The 21,926-nt window shown below is 38.7% G+C and overlaps 1 protein-coding gene across 2 annotated transcripts in view; it reads left to right on the forward strand.

Annotated features, from left to right (window-relative positions):
* The window catches only part of GRM8 (glutamate metabotropic receptor 8), a 939,770-nt gene that overhangs the window by 752,773 nt on the left and 165,071 nt on the right, over positions 1-21,926 (forward strand). For both annotated transcript variants that reach the window (XM_004707786.3, XM_004707785.3), the window contains exon 7: positions 21,113-21,249. In XM_004707786.3, coding sequence (XP_004707843.1) covers positions 21,113-21,249 — 137 coding nt within the window. The remainder of the gene's footprint in view (positions 1-21,112; positions 21,250-21,926) is intronic.

The raw sequence follows: 21,926 nt of genomic DNA on the forward strand, positions 1-21,926 counted from the left end.
AGCTTTGTAAACGTTACAGGAATATTTCTTTTTTATGATTCTATTCAGACATTTGTTTGAGACTATGTAGAACATCGAGTGATACCCTTAAAATATTTGCAGTATCCTCTCATTAATCAGGGATATGAATATTTTGAAGCAATGTTTACAGTCACAGCAGTGAATTTATGACATGTAAGTGCTTGTTTGTATTTGGGAAGTTCAATGTTATTTCAATGAAACAGTAAAGCAATTGTTTCAGTACCTTATCATTGCAGTGAGTGGGCAGCTCCCGGTGGAGTTCAGTGGCGGTAGGGTCAGTGTCCTCCCATGTGCATCTATGTCCAGGTGCCTGCCCCTGCCTGGAAAGCTCTCAGGGCTCGTCTGCCTGTGTGGAATGCTATCAGAGCCACCACAGGTAGTGTGTTTCCTGAGGTTACTCACACTGAAATGTCTAAATAGGCTCATTTCTGTTTGGTTTACTCGTGCTAACTCTAGTGAAGTGTTCTTAGGTAGAGGCATCAAATCAGGAAATGTCTGAATTAGATATTTCAGAGTATATCTGGTATACTCTGCAGTTTACATGTATTCTGTGATGTACTCAGATTTTACTTTTATTTGCAGCAACGAGTAAAGGCATCATACCTCCTTTCAACTTGGAAATGTTGAATGAAATAATAATACTAATGAGAGCCCTGGTTGCAACATTGGACTGCTAACTACAAGGTCAGCAGTTCAAACCCACCAGCGGCTCTTTGGGAGAAAGATGTGATTGTTTGCTTCTGTAAAGACCTATAACCTCAGAGCCCCGGTATTGGGATGCAATGAGTCAGAATCCACTCAATGGTAGTGGAATGCCTTTGGATTCGGGGTATGTACCATATAGTTATGAAAAGAAAAGAAGTCATTTTAATGCTCAAAGAATGCTTATTTGGGTAATGGAAGCTGCTACTTTCTCAGGCTTTTCAAAGAAAGAGAGTTTTTAAGAGTATTGAAAGATTTTCAAAATATAGCATTAAACTTTAGAAGTATCAGTGGCATAAAAACTATTTCAGTCATTTGTTTTAATATAACAATTGTGAAAAATGTTAATTAAAATAATTTTTTAAGTTGTCATTCAAGAATTCCAGTTGTAGTTTAAGTGCACAGCTCTAGCCCCACAGAAACTAATACCAGTTCTTCTAGAATGTCCATGCTAGCAAGCATCAATTATTCATTGAACACGCAGCTTCCTTTTTTCATGCACTGACATAGACCAAACATAGAAATACTGCTGAGGACATTCGCAGATACGAGATTCCTGACTGACCTAGCATGAACTTATTTGATGAATTGTATGTTTGTTTGTTTCTTTTCTTTTTGATTTGCTTTTCTATAGAAGCTGAGCAACTGAGCTAGACCCCCGTGTTTCTTCTCAACTATGTGGGGTGACACTGCTGTTAGCAAGTCTAGGAGCTGCTCCTTCCACCTGTCTGATAACATAGGTCCATGTTAGCCTACACCTTGAAGCGGGTTATTTACCCAAACATACATTTTCTCACTCCCTTCCTCACCTTCCTCCATTTTATTTATATTTTAAAGCAGATTTGGGCGTTTTGTTTTTTGTTTTGGGGGTTTTAAAAAATTAGAATAAATAATTTATTTCAATAAATAAACACTCAAGGAAATTCAGATCGGTTTTCATTTTGTTTACCAAAGATAGCTTAGTATTCTAGTGAATATTGTATCTTTCTAAAAGCGTGTATCTATATCCTATCTACCTAATATCCATTTATCTATTTACCTACATACTTATATCTACCTATTTGCCTGCCTATATTAGCCAACTAACTACCAAATCGATCAGGAAGCAGATTGTCAGGCTTCTCTTCAAAGTTGCTTCTGGGTGGGTTCACACCTCCGTGGGTTCCTGCTCATAGCAGCCATAGGTGCAAGAGAATGAACGACTTCCCACTTCTCCACGTCCTTCCAGTGGTTGTTAGGTTTGAGCCCCTGTGTCAATCCATCTCTGAGAGTCTTCCTCTTTCCTATTGAAACTCCACTTTACCACACCTGACCGCCTTTGCCAGGGATTGGTTTCTTCTGTAAACCTGTCCAGAGTTCCGGAAGTGAGGACTTGTCATCTTTACTTCTAAGGAGCATTCTGGCTGGACTTTTCTGAGGATGGATTTGCTTATTCTCCGGGTGGTTTGTGGTACTTTAAATGTCCTTCACCAGCACCATATTTCAAGTACATCAGCTCTTCTCTAGTCTTCCTTATTCCTTGTCCAGCTTTCATGTACATATGAAGAGATTAAAAATCCCGTGGCTTGAGTCAGTTCACTAAGAGAAAGCTGTGTTTTTTAACACATCAATGAAGTCTTGTGAAGAAGGTTGTCTGCATTTAATGTGCAAACTTGATTCCTTTTTATTTATTTATTGTTTAAATCATTTTATTGAGGGCTCATACAACTCATCACAATCCATACACACACCCATTGTGTCAAGCACATTTGTACATCTGTTGTCATTATCATTCTCAAAACATTTCCTTTCTACCCGAGCCCTTGGTATCAGCTCCTCATCTTTTCCCCTCCCTCATGAACCCTTGATAATTTATAAATTATTCTTACCTTTTCATGTCCTACACTGTCCGGTGTCTCCCTTCACCCACTTTTCCATTGTCCATCCTCCAGGGAAGAGGTTATATGTAAATCATTATAAATGGTTCCCACTTTCTCCCTCACCTTCCCCTTCCCCTCCTGGAATCGCTACTCTCATTATTGGTCCTGAGGAGTTTCTCTGTCCTGGATTTCCTGTGTTTCCAGCTCTGATCTGTACCAGTTGGACATGTTCTGGTCTAGCCAGATTTGTAAGGTAGAATTGGGATCATGATATTTGGTGGGGAGAAAGTATTAAAGAACTAGAGGAAAGTTGTATTTTTCACCGGTGCTATACTGCACCCTGACTGGCTTCTGTAAGGGGATGTCCAGTTGCCTACAGATGGGCTTTGGGTCTCCACTCCGCACTTCCCCTCATTCACAATGGTATGATTTTATGTTCTTTGATACCTGATGCCTGATCCTATCAACACTTCGTGATCATGCAGGCTGGTGTGATTCTTCCATGTGGGCTTTGTTGCTTCTCAGCTAGATGGCCACTTGTTTATCTTCAAGCCTTTAAGGCCCCAGACATACTATATCTTTTGATAGCCAGGCACCATAAGCTTTCTTCGCCACATTTGCTTATGCACCTGCTTTGTCTCCAGTGATCCCCTCAGGAAGGTGAGCATCATGGAATGCCAGTTTAACAGAACAAAGTGTTCTTGCATTGACGGAGTACTTGAGTAGAGGCCCAATGTCCATCTACTAACTTAACACTAAACCTATAAATATATGCACATAGATCTATTACCCCATCCTCATATATAAATATATTTACATATATACATGCCTTTATTTAGACCTCTATAAATGCCCTTTGTCTCCTAGTGCATTCCTCTATTTCCTTTTACTTTCCTCTTGTCCCATTATTATTTTCAGCCTTCATTTGGGCTTCAGTAATTCCTCTCGGTTACATTGCCCTTGATCAAGCCCTACCAGGCCTCCTATACCCTCTTCACCACCGATTTTGGATCACTTGTTGTTTCCTTGTCTCTGGGTTTATTAACATCACTTCCTTTCCCCCATTTCCCCATCTCCCATGTCCCCCAGAACCATCGATCCTGTTGTTTTCTACTCCAGATTGTTTATCCCGAGTATCTTATCTAGATAGACCTGCAGAGATAATAATATGCACAAAAACAAGACAGAGCAAAAGAAAGCAACAAAAGAAGCCCAAACAACAACAACAAAAAAGCCTGCAAATAGTTCAAGGTTTGTTTATTGACCTTTAGAACTGTTTTCTCATCTAGTCTGATGGGGTGCAAATTCGATTTCTTAATCCATGTGTCTGTGACCATTGATTATGGAACAATCAATAAAATTTTTGACAAGTTAAACTTTGTAGCCATTTATCCTGATATTGTATCTTGGTCCAGTTGTGACGATTTTGGTTTTCTTTACATTGCGTTGAAATCCATATGGAAACCTGTCTTCATCTCTGAGAGCTTCACGTCTTCTAACTATCAACAAGCAATTTGTCACCTGCATTTTTTGGACCTTCCTCCAGTTCTGATGCCATGTTCTTCTTCATCCAGTTAATCTTGGAATTCTTTTTCAGCAGATTGATTGACTAAGTATGGTGAAAGGATCCCACCCTGACCATGCCTTTCTTGACTTTAAACCATGCAGTACCTCTTGTTATGTTTGAAGGGCTGCCTCCTGGTTTCTGTACAAATTTAGCATGAGCACAATTAAAATTCCCAATCTTCTCAATGTTATCCATAGTTTGATTGCAGCCTCACACTTGAATGCATTTGCATAGTCATTAAAACACAAGTAGCTATCTTTCTGGCTTTCTCGGTTTTCAGCCAAGCTCTTCCTGACACCAGCCAGGGTAGTCTTCATTCCCCTTCCTCTTCTGTGTCTGCGTTGAATTGTTGGCAGGTCTCTGTGATTATTCCGATCTAACTGTTGTAAATTATGTTCTTGAATATTTTACATACATATGACGTCTTCTTTTTTTACTGATCTTCTACTTTACCAAGCATGATGCCCTACTCCAGGGACATCCTTAAATTGTAAGTCAGGCTTTATTACTTTTGTCCAGTTATTTCCTGTTGAGCATTGCTGAGCCTGTCATCCCTTTCAGTTTCCTTACTCCCGCTTTGTGCACCTTTCTTTATAATATTTCACTTTGCCTTCAAACTACCCTTTAGTTTCTCTTTTTGGATCTTTTGTTTCATCCGTTCTGTCATTTGCTTTAGGTATCGTTTGTTCAAGAACAGATTTCAGACTTTCCTATGACATTCCCTTTGGTCCTTTCTTTATTATCTACCATTTTAATGATATTTTGCTTTCTTCGTGATATTTTGCTTTCATCTTAATACCTTCTTGGTATCATCCCATAACTCACCTCATCTTTGGTCATTTATTTTTAGTGTGTCAAATCTGTTCTTCAGATGGTCTCCAAATTCAGGTGGGATTATACTCAATGTCATATTATGACTCCCACAGACTTATTTTATTGTGTTTCAGCTGTAACCTGACCTTATTTATGAGCAATTGTAAAGTCTGTTCCACAGTTACCTTCGGGCCAAGTTTTGGCTGATGATATTGAGATTGTCTATTATCTCTTCCCAATAACGTAGTCCATTTAATTCGTGTATATTCCAGCCGGCCCATGTGTGTAGTCACCATTTATTTTGTTGAGAAATGTATTTGCAATGAAAAGATGGTTGGTCTTGAAAATTTCTACCATATGCTTTCCAGTTTCCTTTTTATCACTGAAGCATTATTTTCCAACTACTGATCCTTTCCCATTGATTCCAACTTTTCCATTCCAACCACCAGTTATTATCTATGATCAAATTCAGATAGAAGTTGGTCGAATTCTTTAATATTTTCATCATCACCTTTAGTGGTTTGTATGTAAATTCAAAAACAGTTGCATTAACTGTTAACACCATTAGAAACACAGACAAGGTGGAAGTTGGTAAGGATCTCATTTTGCTTGGATTCAGAATCAATGCTATGGAAGCAATAGGCAAGAAATTAAATGTCATGCTGCACTTGGCATATCGGGGGCAGGATATCTTTTTTCAGGAGCCACTTTGAAGACTAAGATGTACTAGGCTCACCCTTTGGTATTTTCAGTTACCTCATATGCATGCAGAAGCCAGTCAATGAGTAAGGAGGACTGACGAAGACTTGAAGGCTTTGTTGAAGAATATTGACTATACCATGGACTGGTGGGAAAATGGGCCAATCTGTTTTGAAAGAAGTACAACCCGAATGCTCCTTAGAAAGGTCAAGGCTAAGACTTCATCTTATGTCCATGGCACATGTTGCAGTGGTTCTCACCTGCCTAGTGCCGCGACCCTTTCATACAGTTTCTCATGTGGTGGTGACTCCCCAACCATAACATTATTTTTGTTGCTACTTCATCACTGTCATTTTGCTACTGCCGTGAATCGGGCAACCCTTGTGAAAGGGTCTTTGGACCCCCAAGGGGGTCACGACCCACAGGTTGAGAACTGCTGTGTTACAGGATGGACTAGTCCCTTAAAAGGCCTCATGCTCAGTAAAATTCGAGAATCAGCAACAATGGGGAAATCCTTCCATGTGCTGGGTCGACTTCGCTGTGACAATCGGTTCACAGATAGCAATGCGTGTGAGCATGGGCTGAATGCGTGTGAGCAGGGGCTGGGTAGTTTCCTTCTCCTGTATGTTGGATCTCTGTGAGTCCAAAGCAAGGCAATGGCACCTAACAAGTTGTTGGACAATAAAATGATATGTATATAAATATATCAACATATATTAGGTATCTATTCATTTGTGTACTTGGGCTGTTTCCATTTTGTCTATTACGAACAACGCTGGGATAAGGTATGAAATTTTATTTTATTTTTTAAAACTTCCCTTCCCTTGATAGCTAATCAGACCAAAGTTTAGCTCTTACAAGTAAGGAATCCCGGCGTGGGGGTGGGGGGGTGTTAAGGCTGTCACCCCTTTTGCTCACACCCTTAAAAAAACATTAACTTTAAATGTGTGCTGTGCTTGTGTGGACATCTTCAGTTCTTTCAGGAGTGTCTCTAGGAATGGAATTGCTTATCATATAGTAACTCGATGTTTAACTTTTTGAGGACCAGCCAAACTATTTTCCACAGTGATTGTACCAGTGACCTTACATTCTCATCAGCCATGTATGGAGATTCCACCTGTCTACAGCCTCATTAATATGTTATTTTCTATTTAAAAAATAAACACAATCGTTTTGCTTAACTAACAATGTACAGTTTATATCTATATTAATGATTTAGATTTATATTAGAATTTTAGTGGCTGCACGGCCTTTCGTTGCACCGCATTGTTGCTATTTCCCCTGCATTACAGAACGCTGGTCTCACCGATGTCAGTGTCGTTGTAGATAATTAACCTTCTTCCCATTATCCCAAGCAGTGGGTCAGTGAACATCTTAATGCATGTTGCTTTGCAGTTGTCTGCCTCTGCCCATAGCATGTGTTTCTATTAGATTTTTACATCCTACAGGACATTTTTTGAATTGGCGATTTTCAAAGAGAGCACATGAGTTTTAATTGTACCTCCCCTTCACCTTGGACATAACGGGAACAATAGCATCTCATTGTTGGTTTTTATTACGTTAGTTATAACATTATTCCTATGCTTCCTGTAGTGGTTCACATGGTCTTTGACATAATTTTTGTCATATTTAAATGTTTGTTGTCATATTTAAATTTTTTATTGATAATAATTCTATGTCCATTAAGAATATCTACCTTTCTTTAATAGTCAGTTCTTGACTTGTTTCTGAAATTTGGGAGTTTTTAATTCTTTGACTGTCAAATGTATCCATTATGTTCTTAATACTTTTAATTTGGTGTCATGCTTAAACATTTTTTAAATTATAAAAATCTCTCTCTACAAAGGGACACATATATGACAGGACTTCAAAAAGTTCATGTAAAATGGGAATTAAAAAGGAATCTTTCCATGAACTTTTTGAAGTAGCGTGTGTGTGTGTGTGTGTGTGTGTGTGTGTGTGTGTGTAAATATATAAGTATTAAGAGCAATAAGAAACTTCTAATTCTCTAGATTTCTATGTGAAGACAGCATTGACACTGTTTGGACCCATCTTTCAGGTCCTGATATGTATTATTTTTTGTTAGTTAGTGCTCTATAACACTAATTTTAATTCATCAAATCAAGGATTCATTAAAATGAATATTTAATTGCTTGTCTCCCATCTTTGGAGGTTATTGATATTTTTCTCTTTCTGAGTATGGTGTAGATATTTTAATGTTTAAGCTTTGGTTAATAATGACATCTTATTGAGAATATGTCGGAGAATATGAGTCCTATGATTCTCATTTTATGTTGTTGCTAACATTTTACTTTTAATAGTACATGATTAATTTCTGGATAACTTTTATATTCATTTGACAGCAAAACATGTGTTTTGATCACTCTTGATTTCCTTTGTTTGATAGATCAGCTTCTGAGAGGGGAATGCTGAAGTCAAACTTTACCTTTAATATATGAGTTCCTGGCTTTCTACGTTTTCCTTTTCCTACTAATTATGTTCCAAATTAGTATGCCTGGAAGGTAGAAGGAAAACACCCCAAATCACCATAGTAACATAAATGATTCACATTCTTCATTGTGTCCTAATATACATGGACAGTTAGTGTAATTACATAAACTCAGGTCTATTATAAATAAATGATTCAGTATCATTTTTTAATTCAGTACATAAATTATTGTCAGAAATGTGTAGAACCATCCTAGTTGATATATTATCTATTTCTTTAGACACTTTGGCATCTGTTCTTCTAGAAATATCTGCTTTGAATGGCTCACAGTAATTCTGCCAATATCAACAAAATATTAATTCTGAAATGTATTAGAAGGCTGTACCTTAATGATGTTCAAACAGTGTATTACAGCCAAGAAAAGGCATGCAGAAACCAAGAAAAAAAACAAAACAAGGAAAGGGTACAATTTGACACTCCACACGGAAAGAACTAATGGCTCAGCTTCAGTGAGATGAATTTTAGCCTCGTTTTATTTCTTTGAAAGGTCTTCATCATAAAGAAGTGAATACCCCTGTTTTTGGTTTGAAATTCTAATGTAATAATTCTAATGTTGCGCAGATGTGTTTTGTAAACTGGAAATTCAGACAGAAGGTTGGCTGACATAGAATCTAAAAATATACAAGAAAGCTACTTTGGTGATTTGGGTGAAGGCAATTCCTTAAGTGACCTATTTTGTGTGGGTTCATAGACCTCTGGGGGAGAATTCAGAGTCCAGGGACACAATAACAGGGCTAAGCAGGGCCTTCAGTTAATTGCAGGGTAAACAGTAAAAAAGCCCTGTCTTCTAATACACCCTCCTTTCCCATGGCTTTTAATGTGGAATTCTCCCTTGCATTTCATTCTCTTATTCATCCCTTCTACCTTTTATTCTTTCTCATCCTTTGCTCCCTTCCTTCTTTGTGCTCACTCCCCCCTTCCTCTCCGTCCACCATCGCTCCCTTCCTCAGTCTTCATTCCCCTCCGTCCTTCCTCTTTCTCTGTCACTTCTTGGTTGTTTTCTCCCTCAGGCTCGCTCTCGGATCTCCTCTTATTTCATGACGCATGATTTATTTGAAATGTGCTTTCCTTTAGTCAAAGACTTTAATAAGCTCCTGCAAAACGAACACTAGGATTTTAACCACAATGCCATTTCCAACATGTATTTCCCATCAGACCCATTCTCCTACTTCTCCTGAACAATAAATATTCCACCACATCTTTTTATGCAATTGTTTTGTTTCCATATGCACTCTCCAAAAGCACATGATTTTCTAAATTTTAAGATTGTTTATGCTTTTTAAAATGTATCTAGGATACTTACTTTTCCCTACCTAACAGTCCATAGATTGCTAATCATTCTTATCTATGGCTGTCTCCATAGTTTATGTGTTTTCACTGTAATATAGTGTTTTATTGTTTGATTATACCATATGCCAAACTTGAGTTATTTACCGTCCTGGTTAGGTCTCCTATGCTTTCAGGAAACACACTGCAATTTCTCAGACACACTCACAGGCACTGGCAAAAAGAGAATATTATATGAGTCAGAACCAACTTGATAGCAGTGAGCTTGGCATTTTAACAGATCAAATTCGTTCTCTGAAGCCAGCATACCCTGACATCAAAACAAGGCAAACATTACAAGACAGAGAATTTACAGATCTATCTAACTCCTGAAAATGGATGCAAACATGCTAAATAGCATATACCTGATTGAAGCCAACAGTGTATATATATTAAAAATATGACGCTGAAATCAAATTAGGTATTTTCCAAGTTTTATGATACAATGTTTGAGAGTAGATAAATGCAATTCAATACAGTTTAAAAAGCTAAAAGAAAGAAAAAGAGATAATGTCAATAGATGCGGGAAAACAATTACTAAAGTAAAAATGTATTCTTGATAAAAATATTAATACATTTAGAAAGAACGAAATAAATACCTATTAAAAATCCTGAACCAAATAGGATTCAAAATGGGGAATGTGGAAAATATTTATTTAAAGTTAGGGAAAATACTGGTAGGAATTTTTACTATTACTACTTTATGCCAACAAAGTTTTGGAGATCCTAAATAGTATAATGAGAAATGAGACCCTCACAGATATGGGTCTCCTTTGTTAACAGATAGCAGATAAATAAAATGAATTATTTGCATATATCATGGTCCTTTACAGAGAAATAATTTTGAAACCTCGACATAAAGTATGAGGCACATAAGAAACCTTCGCAAGGATTTTTCAACTTTGGCTCTTTTGACATTTTAGACTGGAAAAATTTTGGACTGCAAAATTCTTTGTGGGAAAATCATTAACAATCTGTGTTGGAGGATTTTAATAACATCCTTGGCCCTCTTTCAATTGTGGTCAACAGAGATGTCTCCATACATTGCCAGTTCTTTTCTAGGGTAGACATAAGAGAGAGAACAGTCAAAGTTCAGCAAAAGAGTAAAAGTTGTACTTCGTATGTTAGCAACAAACTTATAGGTACTCTACTTTCAGACGAAGGACCCCTGGGGACATGGTGGTTATGTACTGGGCTGCTAACTGTGAGGTCAGCAGTTTGAAATCGCCAACCACTCCACAGGACGAAGATGAAGCTTTTTACTCCTGTAAGGAGTTAAAATCTAGGAAATTCACTGGGCAGTTCAACCCTGCTCTATGGAGTCACTATGAGATGAAACGGACTTAGTGGCAAGGAGTTGTTTTTGTTGTTTGGGTTTGTTTGTTTGTTTTTTATGATTTAGGACAGGGAGTCTTGGCAGTTTGGCAGTTACACGTTGGGCTGCTAAGTGCAAGGTCAGCAGTGGGAACCCCCAGCAGCTCCTCAGGAGCAAGACAAGGCTTTCTACTACCATAAAGACAGAATCTCAGAAACTCGTTGAGGCAGTTCTACCCTGTCTGATGGCAGTGAGTTTGGTTGGCTTTGGTAATTTAGTGCACCATAGACAGGAGTTTCCACAACGTTTTTATTAACTGCCTGTTGTTGTTAGAGGCCATGTACTAAGTTCCAACTCATAGCGTACTACAGAACAAAACACTACATCTGAATGGTGAAATGCTATGAAAATAGAATTATAAAACTATCTTAAGGCATATCCACAAGAGCCAAATAACTGGAAAGCCAAATAACATAATGCTCATGGTTCGGAAGATATATTATAAGATATTAAAAGTTTCCACTTTATCTATAGATTCTATACATTTCCAATTTTAATTTAAGCAGGATGATTTCTAGAACTTAAAATATGATTTTAAGTTTCGTATGGGAGAGTATAAAACAAAGAAAAGCCAAAACACTTCTGAAAAGGAATAGAAAAACTCCCATACCTGTTACCATATTCTTATTATTGAAACTTTAGTAATGCATATAGTATAACATTGGGTTAGCCATAGAAAAATGGGTTAGTGATATGATAGGATTAAAAACAGATAAATTTCATCCATGGAACTTGAACATAAAACACGTATTTGAGAAATAAGTGACAAAGGAAAGAATATAAAACAACGAGAATAAAAAGTCGCTTAAAAATGCTTATGTGTTTGAATAAATAGTGAGATTGTTTCCCTACCTCACACCATGAAGTCAACTATGGGTCCATCAAAGATGCAAATGTCAGAAGTAAAATGTAATAACGGTGAGTTAGATAATAAGTGGATGACTTTCTGCAGATAAAGTATGGAACGGCCCCAAAAAGAAACCAAGAAGGGCCTCAGTAGCTCACGACACAGGGGGTTTCTGTCAGGGAACGAAACTGTCAGACCTGTGGTGCGTATGGCACGTTTCTTTTCAGATATACCCCAGAATGTCGCCTGATTGTTGACTCCCCTTGCCCATTTCTTCCCTTTAACAAACGCCTTGCTGTCTGAATAGGCCCCTTGGCCACTTTTCTTACAGGAGGTTTTATTTAAGCCCCTAATTCCTTAAGATGTGTATCGCTAAATAAGGGATCTTTTCTCGCTTTAAAAGTTCAATCAGCTTATTTTAGCTCTACAGATGCAATTAGGGGCTGTGTTTCTATTTCTCAAATGGTGCTGTTCATTAATGACAATGGCACTTTGCATTGTTAAAGGGCCTTTATTCCAAGGATCCTGAAGACATTTACACAAGAGAAAGCACTCGTGTCAGTTCAGTTTCTTGACAGAAAAATCAAGAAGGAGGATGGGTTCCAAAATTTGAAAAGCTACTTAGCTACATTCTCTGTTCAATCTCTCTCTCTCTCTCTTTTTCTCTCTCTCACTCTCTCTCACACACACACAGAATCATTTAAGGAAAGCCATTTCCAATCCACATTCCTTCAAGGGGGCATTTGTTTATAATATTTTTACATTGAATTTTTATGAAAATTTCCAAATGAGTAATTACGAAAATTTCCAAATGAGTAGCCAAGGTCCATTCGTGTGAAGACTTACATAATGCAGTTTTGGAGTACAATTCTACACTGTGAATACCACCTTGAAAATCATGTATTCATGCACTTTGTCTTCAACAGAGCATTCCATTCTCATCATGAGCCTCTTACATGAAGTTTTCATGAGATCAGTTTTATCTTGGTAACATTTAATTTTTTGGATGGATAAAATTTGAAATAGAAATCTGCAACATATTTAAGAAAGTATTGGTAAGGCTCACTTATAAAAATAGTGTGTGAGGCTGTGCAGTTTGTCAGAACATATGTGTGTGAAAGACGGTATAATTCATTTGTAACTGCAGTGAAATCTTCTGCAGGGAGATCAAATATCTTAATATAATAGAAACTGTCAGTGCAGAACTGAGGTGCATGAAGAGCGAGAGTGGAGGGACAGAAGGGTACCTAAGGTTGGAAGAGGAACACGTCTTGTGCTACAACAGGAGAGAAGACAGCAGAAGAGTGAGGATACAAGAAGATGTACGGATTTTGTGGTGGATTGATGGACTTCCTGTCGTATGGAGGCTTTCTCTGAGAAAGTACAGCTCAAGCTGAAGTGATGGGAAAGGAAGATGTTGGGTGTGTGAAGATACAGAACAAGATGTAGAATAATTATAAAGCCACCCAGAAGGAGGGAACATTGAGGTAGGATTTCAGAGCCAAGTGGATGGTCCATTAGAAATTGAAGGTCATTAATTGAAAATGAGACAGACCAAGATGAAACAACTGCGACGCTTCGTGTGTACAGTTTAGGAAGGTACTCCCTCTAAGAGCCATGCTGTAGGCATCGCCCCTTCAGCCTGGCCTAGCAAGTCAAATTTTATACTTCTCTCTAAGGTGCTCATCTGCTTGAGTCTAAGCAAGAAGTTGTGAAATTGAATTTAACCATGGCTGAGCAAGGGAAGGAGATGCGACAGGACATTTTTAAGGAAGACAAGAGAACTGGAAAGAAGGGAAACCTTCTGGAGGGAAGTAGTGATCGAGGGGAATGAGCCATGAAGTGGTAGGCTTAAAGAATGCTAAACTTGTGGTAGTGCTGGTGAAAGGTGGGGTCTAGAGAGTAAAGTTTTTGAAATGAGTTAGTAACTGGATACAAATTGTAGAGTGTGATATCAGCCTGGGTAGTGAGATGAAGTGAAATAAATGATAATTGGAAGTGAGGGAGTCGAATAACCCTGAGACCAGCATGTTGCATCATCCAGGTGGTTGACAATGCCAGTTATGGTAACAAGAGTATGAATGGGGTCAATGCAGTGAGTCAGATGTTCAAGTCAGCTGTGAACAAGGGTGAGTAACTGGGAGGTAGATTAGATATACGTATGAGTAATGTGACTTAGTCCTAAATAATTACACTACCCTATGATTTTAAGTTAAATGTATCGTACTATTTGTTGTAATAAATAGTTGGTAGACATATAAATAATGAAAGTGCATGAATCATTGAGGTTCTGCAGAAAACGGTAACTTCCTATGTGCATTTTGGTCAATGATTTAAATATATATTCTTCTCTTGAGGACTCTAAAAGTCACTAAATTAATTGATTTCATTTTTGACTTTTGAATTTTTTTTCCCATGATGGATGCAATTTGGGTAGCAAGAGGAGGGGAAGGAGAGTAATAGACAGGACAGTAAACAAATTGAGTGGTTTAGACTTAAAAATATATTTATAATATGTTCCCATAGAAGTAAGTGGATTATTTTTTAAATGAATTTTGCATGATAAGAACCTAAACATGTAAATAGGGCACATCAGTGCAGTGCAAGAAGCTAATGATGATGGTAAGAATTTCTATTTATTTCACACCTACAATGAGCCAGTGACTGTATTGAGTGACTGGCTTCCTTCATTGCATTTAATCTTTGAAATGGCTCAGGGAGAATGGGGTCATTATACCCACAATACAAATGCGATAGCAGGCTTATAGGTTGAGTAAGCCACTTGCTTATGTCACACAAGTAGTGAGCAGAGCCAGAAATCAAACACCACTCCCTAAATCCTAAGCCTGCATTTCTTCTGAAACATCCTTTCTGAAAGAGCCAACATTTGCAAATACAATCTTCATTAGATGAAACACAGTTCCTTCCAAAGCCTGCTGGAGGTTCCAGAGATGCGTCCTTGTGCCAACGATGTTTCATGCTTCTCCTGTCAAAGAGAAGAGATTCAAAAAGATTCATGGACTCTGAAAATAGTTCCAGGTTGCTAAGAGCTACCTCACATCATCATATGTTTATTTACATTTCTCTCCTAGCAACATGAATAAGTAGCATTTTTATAATTTAGTCCAATCAACTACATTTATGTACTAGTTATTTTTAAAAATAATATATATATAAATATATATAAAATATCATTCCACAGTTCAATCATGTCAAGAAGAGTACAATTGCTACCACCAGCAGTTTCCAAACATCCTTTTTCTACACTGGCTCCGTGACATCCTATTTCTTGTTCACGCTCTTATTGACACACAAGACCATGATGAAAGAGCCAGTGTATTGAGATGTGAGTCATTTGACAATTTTCAGGACAAAATATTCTTTAATTCAGTTTTGTAGGGTGGTCAGTTTTCATATAGAAGAGTCTTTTAAGAAGACAGCAAACTGGTACAAATTAGCGAACAGCATGGCAGTTGCTCATGGACGCACTTGGTTACACAGATCAAAACCACAGGCAATCATTCAAGATGAATTCCTATGCCATGGGGCCAGCTCTTCCTGTGAAAAGATTGACCAATTCGACTCCAAGTCTAGACCAATACTGCACATCACTTTAATAAAACAAGATGCAAGAGTGATCCTGAATGAAACTCAATTCAGCTGCCAATATTTAACTCAGATACGAATCAAAGACGTATTTGTGAATTACACATATAAAACTGTAGTTTCTAACATTGCATAGATAATAATATGACAAGGATCAATTTGACCTCTCCATTTGTGAATATTAAAGTTGAAAGATGATATAAATGAAGTCATCATGCTATGAAACGTCTCATTTATTTGGGATAAACCCAGCACTGCCTTATGAGCACTCACAGGGACCCTACCTGAGAGGAGGACTGCTCCCTGGAGTTTTCCCCAGTTGTAATTCTTCATGGAAACAAATTGCCTCATTTTCCCCATAGAGCAGCTAGTAGATCAATTCTGGGTACCAATAGGACACTTAATCCAGGGAGTCACCTCTGTTCAGGAGAGACGCCAATGTCATGCTTTACTGTGCCTTATTGATTGCTCTCTCAATGTAAGCGTGGTCTTAGTTGCCGTGTCCACCAGGATCAAAGATGCACCTGCCATTTAGTAAGGAGGCTGGAGTTTTCTGAGGAGGACAGAGGCGTCATTCATCTAGAGGTCTTGTGTCCTCATTGTTAGCTGTCACGACTCCAATCTAACTCCTAGTGACTCTATGTACAACCGAACAAAATGCTACCCCATCCTTTGTCGTCTTCACAACCACTGCCGTGTTTGGGTCCATTCTCACAACAGCGGTGTCAATCTTACCTCTATGGAATTTTTCTTCTTTGCCAACACTTGACTTTCCTAAGCAGGATGCCCTTTCCCAGGATCTTGTCCTTTCTGATAACATGTCCCAAATACATGAGATGTAGTATTGATTACTAATTCGTAAGACGCAGTCTGGCTGTACATATTTCAGGCCAGATCTCTTTGTTTTTCTGGTAGTCCATGCTTTCGTTATCCTCACTAACATTGTCATTAAAAGGGGTCCGTTCTTCTTTGGTCTTCCTTACTTATTGTCTAACTTCCCCATACATCTGTAAAGCAATTGGAAATTCCACCAGTTGGGTGAGGCACACCATCCTATCTTTGTAACCTTTTAAGAGGTTTTTCAAAGCACATTTATCCAAGAGTAGCTTTCGTTTGATTCCTTGAGGGCTCCTTCCATGGGGTCACATGGATTGGAACTGACTCAGAGGCACCCGCTAACAACAACGTGCTTCCATGGTTGTTGATCGTGGAGCCAAGAAAAAGAAAATCCTAACAACTTTAATGTTTGTTCCTTTATGATGCTGCTGCTTATTTGTCGGGTGTGAGTATTCTCCTTTTATGTTGAGGTATAATCCATGGGTAAGGATATTATCTTTGATTGGCATCAGCAAGTGCTACATATTCTTTTGACTTTCACAAGCAATGCTGTGCCATCTATGTATCACAGGTTAATGAGCCTTTCTCCAATTTTAATGAGCCGTTCCCAATTTTAATGTTGTATACTTTTTTTTATGTATTCCAGTATTTTCAGGTTACTTGTATAGAATTAAGGCTTTATAGATAAGGTGGAAGAATATAGCCCAGACACACATACTTTCCCTGATTCTAAACCACTCAGATCCCTTTGTTCTGTTTGAATCGTGCCTCCCGGTCCATGCACTGGTTCCACAGGAACATAATGAAGTGGTTCGGTGTTCCTATTCATCACAATGTTATCCATATTCTGTTATGATGCACACTGATGCCTTTGCATACTCTATCAAACACAGGTAAATATCTTTCTGGTGCTCTGTGGATGCTTGCAGTCAATATTCACCTGACATCAGCAATGATATCACTTCTCTGTCATCCTTTTCAGAATCTGACTTGAACTTCTGGCAGTTCTCTCAGTCACGTGGCAGTCAGTCCTTAATTACCCTCAGCATTATTTTACTAGAATTTGATATTACTGATGATGCTTGATAATTCCGGCATCCAGTTGGATCGCCTTACTTTGGTGGATGGATCTCTTCCGATGAGTTGACCGGGTAGCTCTTTCTGATTTCTCGGCAGAGACAAGTGAGCACTGCTAAACTTAAAAAGCAAAGCTGTTGCTGTTAAGCCAATTCCAACCCCTGGTGACACTCAGCGCTTCAGAATACTACAGCTCCATAGGGTTTTCTTGACTGTCATCGTGATGGAAGCAAAGATCTTTCTTCTATAACTCCACTGGGTGCTTTTAAACTACCAAATTTTAGTTTAGTTGTCAAACACAAACTGTCCCATCCAGAACCCTGGGCCACCAGTGGCCTTTCAGTAAATAGCAGCTGAGTAAATACTTTACAGTGATATTGAAGAGAGTGTTAAACATGCCAGAAGTGCAATGTGTGCCATATCAGAGCAGGGAGGCACCCAGCGACAACCCTTTCCCTCCAATCTCTTATTTAACCTGTGGAGTTTCTGTTGTGATCTCATGTATATAGTTCGTTAAAAAGCAAAATGTTCAAGGCAGACATTCCTTTCTAGTTATGCCAAACTATTGTTTAATTTTAGTAAGACTTCAGGGGTTATTTTTTTGGTTAAGGTTATATGTGGGCAGCTCTTTAAAAATATACAACTTGTTGACAACCATTACATTAATTACATTACATTAATTGGCTTAATTTGATTTTTCCATCACCACCAACTGATACTCCATAAGCCATATATCCTTTCCCAAGGTCCCTCTATACATTTTCCTCTTCTTGTGTTTGAGGTCATGCAATAGTTGTCCTTTGTGAATGACCTATTAAGCTTAGGTCCAAACACGGTAGAACATATGTCAAGATTTCATTTCTCTCTCCAGATGAGTGATATATTGTTTTTTTAAAAAGGGAATTTGCTTCTAAATGTGATGTCAAATTTAGTACTTAGCTGTGGTAAATAATATACTGTCAGTAATGATGTTTGAAGTATTAAGATTGGGACATGTTTATTTCTGTGATAATGTGACACTCTCGTTTGTATTCTGATGTACTGTCTTGGGTTGGAAAATAAGAGATGAAGAAAAATTGAGCATGCTGGAATGCATGTATACCCCTGGGTGTCTTCCTAAGAATGTGGTATACATATGACATTATTTTATCTTGCGTGTTATCATGCCCAAAACATCGGGAGCTGCAGTTGTAGAAGACGTGGACTCGGTCAGGGAGGGTGGAAACATGAGAGATGATTTTCGCTAGACAAAGCTTTGTCAGGGGTATTGTTTTGAGGTGCTGCCAAGTAAGCCCTGACTCATGGCAACCATGAGCACAACAGACAGGCAGGCCTACCTCATCCTCACCTGTCAATGCATCCTTTGGTTTGCTAATCCTCCGCTGCACTAAGTATGATAACACTTTCCCAGAGCTGGTCTCTGCTAACAACATATCCAAAGTACATGGGATGAAGTAGTTGACGTCTCACCATCCTCAGATCTAAGGAGCATTCTGGCTGTACTTCTTCCAAGACAGAATTTTTTTTTTTAATTTGAACTCCCATAATGTGGTTACCTTGACTCTGGGTGGAAGAAACAGTAAGTGCTTGGGTACTAGCTGAAAGGTTGGTGGTTAAAATCTACCCAGAGTTTCCTCAGAAGACAAACCTGCCAGTCTGCTTCCAAAAGGCCTTTAAAATCTAAGGAACAGTTCCAGTTTGTCTAAATGGAATGTAGTGAGTTGAGATTGACTACGAATCACAACATCACTTTAGGACCTTTTAACATCCTTTCTATTACGATATGTTGCTGTACTGTATATGGAAAACATGCGGGGTGAATGATTGTGAATTGTAAGGGTGGCAATCAGATCGAACTGCCCTATTTAAGGTAAAAACACTTTAGACATATTTATTTATTTAATTTAAATAATAATACTGTGAGAAAAATATCATTACTACTCTCATTTACAGATGAGCAAACTGAAACGATAGCCTGACGCAGTCACTAGGCGTTAGGGAAAGTTTGGGCCAAGTTTAGCAAATGAATAACCACTCGGTGATCTAAAGATAGTATCGGTTGATTGGAGAACTCTCACTTTATCCATCAATTTCTCACTTCTTTTTTGCTTTCAAAAGTCTTTCCCAGGTAAATTGCTTTTCTCCTACTAATACTTTATATGTGTGCACACCTCTTTTAAGACTTCAAAATGTGTTCATCTTTATAGTTAAATCCATGTGGAAGAAAGGAAGGAAGTGACACACACACACACCAGTTGGGAAAATAGTGTGAAGAGCATGTGTGGAGTCTGTGAAAATACCGCTCCTGACTCTCAAACCAACATCCCTTCTCCTATATGATGCCTTCTCTCATGACTGCATCCGCAGATACCAACTATCTGTGTTCTCATTAGAGATTTTAGGAAGATTCCCGAGAATAGAGACCACCAGACACCTCATATTTAATACTAGAGCAGTATCCCAATTACTACTGTGTAACTTTGGTTACATTTCTTTGCAAATTCTTCTTCTTTAATAAACTCACCTATTTTGCTTAATACATATTTTACCATACATAGTGATACATATTTTGCTGTGGTTGCCACTGAGTTAAATTACTGCTGACCTAGGCCAAGAAACTCATTATAATGAGTTTTATATGAAAATGTATACATTTGGTGCAAGTGTGTCCAGATGGTGAAAATGCATACAGTTGGTATATATAAATGGTGGTAGAATACATTTTTGATGCGTGTAACGTGGAGATGAGATAGCAGGAAGGGAGAACTCTAAAACAATATAGAGATTAAATATGACATGTTGGACAAAGCAGGCGAGGGGTGGAGACTTGCAAAGAGAAGATAGACACAAAGAAAAAGATTTGGTGTCCGGTGAGTTTATAAAGGCACAAGTGAGTAAATCAAGAAGTCGAAGAGAGATCTACAGATGTTTGGGCAAGGAGCATCTGCGTAGATAGTGGAGTTACCTTGACCGAGGAAATATTTAGATAGGGACCTCTGTCTGCTCTTCAAACCTGTGATTCTATAAAAGTTAGGAAGGAAAGCAAATGTGAACAGAAGCATTAAGAGAGAAGATGAAAGCGTCAGAAATAGAGGCGTTAGAACGTATCTCTTGCATCCTGCAACTCTGATTCTGTTTTCTCTCCTTGGACTGTTCAGGAGAACTTTTAAAGTCTGAGCAGAAGGTGGGGCCTCCCACTGAGGACTGCCTTGCCCACTGACACTCTCCTAATGGTGGCCCGCGTTAATGGCTCTTGGGCAGTGGTAGAAGCAGAGCCTTGCAGGAGAAGCTGAATAGGACAGCTGCTTCCAGATGGAATTGAAGTTGGGCTCCAATAAGATCCTAGGGAATCTGTGTGGGACTTTCGCCAGCCACACAGTTGCTATTTGTAGTTCATATTGCACCTGGGTTGTAAACATGACTAATGCTTGGAGATCTACTTCCACAAATCATGGAAAGTTTTATGGAGCATAGCTCTCCCACCCATACTCGGGGTCACCGTCAGTTGGTGTTGATTGGTCACAACTTTACAATAGCGTTCATACTTCTCTATTAACTTCCCTTCTTTGTATCTAGTCTTGAGTATTCCACCGATCCCCCTTTTTTTTCTTTAGCTGTTATTTATAGTGCTTAACATGGATGTTCATCATTTATTGTCCGACATAAAGCACATCTCCTTGTGTGCGGATCTGGGTTTCTCCTCAGGCAGATCGCATTATGCTATCAAGAATGGCCTTGTGTGTATTACAATCTTCCTATCTCTGACTGCACACAAAATGTTTTATCTACCATTTTTTCCCCTAGAGAATAATAAGCCCAGAGGAGTATCTGACTAAAACTGTTTCCTAACAGGTTTTTTTTTCTAAATCTACAGGTAGTGCTGGAACACCTGTTACGTTTAATGAGAATGGAGATGCTCCTGGACGTTATGATATCTTCCAGTATCAAATAACCAACAAAAGTCCAGAGTACAAAATCATCGGGCACTGGACCAATCAGCTCCATCTAAAAGCAAGTATCCATTTAAATGCATATCAGTGCATATTGCTCTAGAGGAAGGATGTTTTATTTTCAAAGATGTAATTTTTGTTAGAATAAATGCCCCTGTAAACACACTTTCAGGAGATGTTTCCTTTAATCTTTCATTCGCTTTTAAAATTTGATGGAAAAAGTCTTAAAACTGCAGAGAAATCTGATATCTTTAAGGAAGGACCTCACTTCCTTGCATCCTTTCAAGTTGTTGTGCACTTTGTGTTTGTGTGCCGGGGGAATTGACATAAATTGTAAAATTCGGGGTTCAGAGCAATGGCACATCGCCTCGGCCCCATAATGGGTGTAGCCATTGGGTTGATGTCAAGAATTTGCATTTGCGTGAACTCGTTCTGAGACAGCTCGTGTGTGCAGGAGAGATGCTTGGGTTCGGTAGCTGCCCTGAAGGATACCTGCTGGACCCCTCAAAAGGCCAGTAACTGTGAATTTTGTAGTTCCTTCACCCCCTGTGCCCTGGAGTGGTGGCAGCAAACTTCCTGTGCCCTGGAGTGGTACCGCCTGGCTGGTTGCTTACCAGTGTGCCACACTGCCACTGCAGCTCTGTCTCTTCCTGCTGGGGTCTGGTGAGGACCAGGTGGAGGTGGCATTTGAGGGGGGGGGGGCGCACAGAAGCTTCATCAGGTGTGCCTGTAGTGATT

Source organism: Echinops telfairi, unplaced genomic scaffold (genome assembly GCF_000313985.2).
Source record: "Echinops telfairi isolate 266 unplaced genomic scaffold, ASM31398v2 ScPeMD7_23;HRSCAF=83, whole genome shotgun sequence".
In the NCBI taxonomy this organism is placed as follows: Eukaryota; Metazoa; Chordata; class Mammalia; order Afrosoricida; family Tenrecidae; genus Echinops; species Echinops telfairi.